Source organism: Patiria miniata, unplaced genomic scaffold (genome assembly GCF_015706575.1).
Source record: "Patiria miniata isolate m_02_andy unplaced genomic scaffold, ASM1570657v1 HiC_scaffold_28, whole genome shotgun sequence".
NCBI classification, from domain to species: Eukaryota; Metazoa; Echinodermata; class Asteroidea; order Valvatida; family Asterinidae; genus Patiria; species Patiria miniata.
This window is the reverse complement of record NW_024037067.1, coordinates 264,196-270,070: the sequence shown is the minus strand read 5'-3', so window position 1 is coordinate 270,070 and position 5,875 is coordinate 264,196. Positions and strand designations below refer to the sequence as shown.

The window sequence follows — 5,875 nt, the reverse complement described above, 5'->3', positions numbered from 1 at the left end:
GTTCAGTATACACCCATCCTTGGTCATAAGTAACAAGGATTGTACCATCCTTTTTGACCGCTACACCCCTGGTCCTGGGAGAGTGGGGCTTACCGACCTCATCTGCTGGCACCGTTGGGAACTCGTATGCCAGCGAGTTGTCGCTGTTGAACACCTTCATCTTTGGATCGTAAGTCTCAATAACCACGAAGCGATTGTGAATGGGTTCAACTGCAATTCCACGTGGACCTATGGGGATTAAAGATACACAAAAAATACAGTTATTGAAATCAAGGAGGCCTGCTAGTCAATCTTCAAAGAATCATTATCTGAACTAGGCCAAAACATTGACCGTGGGCAGAATTATTTGCAGGCATACTCACATTTTTGAAGCTGTATTGTACTTTTCTGTTTACCATCGATGCTGAAGATAACAACTCGGTTTCCATACATGTCAGCCACAGCGATCTCATCATCACGTGCAGCGATGGCAAGATAACAGCTGTGTGCACAGCCCTCAAATTTAATCTCACGAAACAGCTCCCAATGGCCTCTTCCACTGCTAACCTGCAATGCGAGTCAATGACACAGCAATGTCGTTCAAAAGGACTAATAGGGGGATGTTCCACATTTCAAAATTCGAATCGAATATTCACACAGAAGCAGGTGTATTTCTCCAACTTACTCGCTTGCCACGTCCAAAGATCGGCTTGATAGGACCCGTTGTTGGTTCCCCTCTGATCGCCTCTTGACCTGAACTCCCTGCTACTTCAGTTGTCTTTTCTGCCTGAAACAAAATATCCACTTACTTTTTGAAAAAAAATCATTTGCAGTGTCACCCAGTGAGGCTTCACTGTAATGCTCTGGGCTTATATCAAGCTTATCGATTGTGGTTCGTTTGAATTACTGAAGGACTGCAACACCATTTTTTCCTGCAATGAAATCTGGCAGAAACTGCATGATGCACAGGACAGAGTTATCGAACGTTCTGGTGTATTCTGGTGTATTTCTTGTTCCAAATGCTGCAACACTGCTGCTTTCTTGTTAGCCCCGGGTTGCGACACGACTTTCATTTGCCGGTCCAAGAGAAGTCATCCTTGAGTCATCTTTGCACCTGTCTCACTCACTGACGCCCTGACTGACCCACTGATTGAGTTGATACTGACGCCAATAATAGGGTTGAATGCTGCCGGATGTGTAGAAGAGGCACATGAACATACTTCTGTCCAATAGCCATTTTGAGTCAGTCGAATACAAATTTGCAAGCTATGGGACCATTGTTACTCGGCTTGACTTGACTTTGTTGAAATGTGCACCGACATGAAAATGACGACATACTTGATATGTTTTACATGAAGTTTCAAAAAAGTGACCGTCTGACCATTTTTCAAATAACTACAAAACCACGAGGTAAATTTTGAAAATGTTTGGTTGTGCAGATACTCCTGTACGCCTTGGCTTCAACCCCTATGTTTCATTTAGTTTTAATCACGCAACACTTCGTAATTATCAATTGATCACAACAACATATTTGGACCCTGTGACCAAATTCGTTGCCTTAATCAATTTCAGTGCTGTGTAATGTAAGCTGTGTAAAATCCTGCATGATATAAAAAGTGCTTCGGTTGGAATTTGAATCATTTACTTACTTTATCAACCATCATGACAAGACCTCAGTTTAATGCTCAAGGGCAAATGATTCATCTCCAAAACCACATCAGCCTTTTTTTTCAGAACATGCAGGCTTTTTACAATTGACCTCATGTTTGTGTTATTATTTTAAAAACACTCTGACTGACACTTTTTGGGACATACTGTGTAATAGTATGTCAAAACTAAAAAGGATTTATTTCAGGGATCTATTTCATTGACGCTTGATAAAGCTTATTAGGCATTCTTTCATATATTCATATATTTGGGTAATTATCTGTCTTACCTGTTGCCTGATTCCCCTACACTTGCAACATCTAGGTCTCTTGCAAGGCATCGTTGGACCAACTGTTGGTTCGTCATTCATCGACTCGACAGTTGCAGTCTTTCCTTTTCTAGTTGCCGTTTTTCTCTAAATAAAAATGAAACCTCATGATTATTTTTAAAACATGAGCTGAAACGTCATTTGCGCTAAATTAATTCCAGTTAAGTTGCAACAGTGTATTCTTAGCTAATAAAGCCTTGATCGGGTTGTCTAGCTATTTTCTTTGGACATATATTACTACACGTATTACTACATTCTGCTTGTACCCTTTCATTCTCTGAATGAAGGTAAGAAACCTAATTCTGCTATTAAAAACGATATTTATGTGTCTCTATGTGTATCTTACCCGTGGTCCTCCCCGCTGGCCACGTCTCTTGCCAGGCATGCTTGGTTCTACACGGTGTTAGTTTAGTGTGAGTGCAGCTAAGCAAGTCTACGGGCACGCTCAGACATATCACCAGATAATGAAGTAACAGTTCAAATTTGATTGTCACGCTGTCGATCAGATGGCGAAATCGGCTCACAGTGTACACATTATGCTTAAAACGTCCGCAGCAGCGGGCGGATGCGAGTTACAATGGTGCTTGCTATTCAACGAATCGTCATTATGATGCGTTGATAGTTAAGTGTGCGTTTATGAGAAGACCATGCAAAATCCTGAAAAATCGACAAGGTGGGGGGTCAGCGAATTAAGTTCAAATCTTGGCCATTTGATCCCCACCTGAGACGATACCACTCGGTGGAGTAGCTCGATAAATAATCACACGGTGGCCGAGTACGGGGCACCAACAATTTTGAGCAAAAAGGGTGACTTCCGGGGAGTAAATTTGTGTTGTATCTGGTGTAAAGTTATAGCCTCGTTTATACCCTTAAACTAAATCGTTTACTGTCGACCTACATATCAAAAGAAAGGGTTTAATCTCCTCTAAACGATGAAATATAAATCTTTGATATGCAAGCATTCACTGCGGAGATATAGGCGTAAGAAAAACACGTATCAGCTCTATTACGAAATGAAGTCATTTACGCGGTAAACCATAACTTAATTAATGCAGGGCTGAGAGTCAACAAACTTGGAGGAAATATAGTTCAGATATCCGACTACAATAATTAAAAATAAAAAAACTGTCAGCTCTTCTTGTTTTTGTTTGCTCACGGTCAACAAAGTTGAAAAATTCCTATTTTTCAAGACCAAACCTACATAGCCCCCTAGACAGTTCCGAGTATTGGTTGCCCTTAATTGACATTTTGCTGGAATTGTTGTAAGAGCGTAACAAAATCTACATTTTGCAGACTTCACCTATTGGGTGGGTGGGTGAGTGGGCTACCTTTGGTGGTGCGCACTGATCCGGTAGGAGGGGAACGTCCTGTTGCCGCCCACCCAGTTAGCGCGCGGTATCGAAAGAGGGCGCCCTCGCATTACATTACCGTCAAAATGGCAGCCATGGACATGCCGTCTGTGCGGCTGCAATGTGATTTTAGTAATTTTGAGTATAGCAAAGCCATCGAATGTGGTGTAAATCCCTCTTATCTGCGCGAACTAAATACAGTGCAACTTAATCGATGCACAAAAGACATACGGAGCCATTTGCAGAAGTGGAAAGTCGCTGCATATGATGTGAATGTCGAGTGGAAACTGATCCTCCTGCGATGTGGTTTGTTCGACGTCGATGCATACACTGATAAGACAATACGTCCAGTGCATAGATACAAGTTAGGGTTGAGTTGGACATCATCAAGGAAATGTTGTCATCCACTCCATAAAGGGAAAGGCAAACCATTCCGTGGTGTGAATAAAGCAACTAGCCGTGAGATCATAGATGTTTGATCGATGGGGTACCCTGATCACTGTTGGAACAGGTAAGAAGACAGAAATCAAACAAAAATACATTTCTGAAATGAATTAATCATGGTAAAGGTCCATTTCTGATCAACTGACTTTGTTCCTGGGTAGGTTATATCAATTAAATCCCTTATCATGCAGTTGACTTGGGACCAGTGAAATTTATTATTGTGTGAAAAATTAATACTGGTTGTCACAGCTCTGGACCACACACATGGTTTTAGGCAGTGGACACACATGGTGGAATTTGGATATTTAGCCGGAGCTGGATTTTGAATTTATTTTTTTTTATATAAAGAAAGTTGGAACTGCACTGAACATGCGCAGTTTGGGGAATAAAACATATATATTTTTTTTGCACTTACATTGTTTTTTTTTACTTTTATTCACGAGATGTGACTCATCAGACCATTTACAACTTAAAGAACAATTTCAGATTTGTTTCGGTTCCCCTTTTATACAAATCCTCCAGAGCCAGCCACATCAGAAAAAGAATTAAATACATTTAAGTGCAATTAAATACAGGCAATTTAAAATAATAAAAGAAGATTTCTTATTTTTTATTTATTTATTTATTTTTTTTTGGGGGGGGGGGGGAATTTATGACATGGGTTTTGTTCAAGGCATCTATTGCTCAATATTGTTGGCTACATACGCCCCGCTTTATATCTTTTACTTTAAAAAAATATTAAGCCTGCTTCGGCCTTAACACTTTGTTAATTCTCACTGTTCATATGACTTTCAGGTATCTGTAGAGGTTGTCTATCTAAGCACAAACAAGCAGTTACGCACCAGACAGCGGAACAATTACCTAGCGATGTGCGCTGTAAGGAACAAGAAGAGCAGCAGTGTACAATCAGAGATTTCACATCGCCGGCTGGTGTACAAGCTCTCCAACCCACCGACACAGCGTGCACTTCAGTTCATGAGGTAATGAGAGTGAACTAAGAATGGACCTTGACATATTGCATCTCATTTATCACAGATGAATTGTAAGTACTCTTCTTTGAGTACATCAATTTGTATTTCAACCCTATATGTAGCATGCATCTCACTGTTTTTATTTTCTTATGATTATTTCTAGCATACATCTGAGTCCTCATCAACTGATGGAGATATTACACAGGATGTAGGTGCACTTGACTCTTCTTGGGCTCCAACCCCCTGACCAAAGAATGTGGAGCTGCAATCCCTGAACACTTTCCTTACTCAGGGGGGAATGTCTGCTGTTGATGGGCAGCTTCATCCGTCATTAGAATAAGCATCTGATAGCACCATCCATTATTAAAGAAGGAAGGCAAAGGAAGCCTTTGGTTTAGTTCTTCATTGTTTAGCACCACGTCAAGAAGATGGGCTCATGAAGATTACAATCGGTGAAACAACTGCTGAATCATCACAAAGTGGTCACAATTTTGATAGTAGTGCCCATTTTCATTTTTTTTTTATTGCATCCTTTTTTACCAACATTTTTGCATTAGTGGTTCCATGTTCTCTTTCTTTACGTATTTTGTGTTTAAACAAAGGGTTATCATGGTTTGTTATTGGAAGACAGTGACTGTTCTTGTTTTTTAATGTTAATTTAAGAAGGAAAATAATTTCTTGATTTATATTCAATTGTTTTTTCGAGTTTGATCGTTAGGTTGTTCCATGTGTCATTCTATTTTGATACTGTGTTGGTTCAGTTTTCTTCTTTCAACTTCCTTTTAAGTTTAAAGTTCAATTTAGTTTTGTACAGTTGACTCTCGTTATAGCAAGGTCGGTGAGACTGCCCAAACTACCTCTTTAAACAGAAAAGTTGCTTTAAAAGGACAGCGAAACAAAGAGACACAAAGAGAACTAGAGATTCGAGACCTCAGAATGTGCTCTATATAAGCAGCAGTAGGACATCTTTGTAAAAGTGTTCTTTATAACAAAAGTCGACTGTAGTACTACCATTTTACTTATTTGGTGGGGTGGATAACAGGTTTAAGGTTTGGATAAAAGTTAATTTGGATCCTTTTTGATTATTGGTTTTTTGAAAGGTTTTCTTCAAATTTTGGTTGGTAAAATAAATCATTCTTTTTTGGTCTTTCTAAAAA

The 5,875-nt window shown here is 39.7% G+C and overlaps 1 protein-coding gene across 1 annotated transcript; it reads left to right on the top strand.

The window, feature by feature from the left end:
• Nucleotides 1–3,214: 3,214 nt before the first annotated feature.
• Nucleotides 3,215–5,875, top strand: LOC119734999. Its single transcript, XM_038208670.1, has 3 exons — nucleotides 3,215–3,814; nucleotides 4,543–4,727; nucleotides 4,882–5,875. Exons 1-3 carry the CDS (start codon nucleotides 3,775–3,777, stop codon nucleotides 4,963–4,965), a joined length of 309 nt encoding a protein of 102 aa, XP_038064598.1. The 5' UTR covers nucleotides 3,215–3,774; the 3' UTR covers nucleotides 4,966–5,875.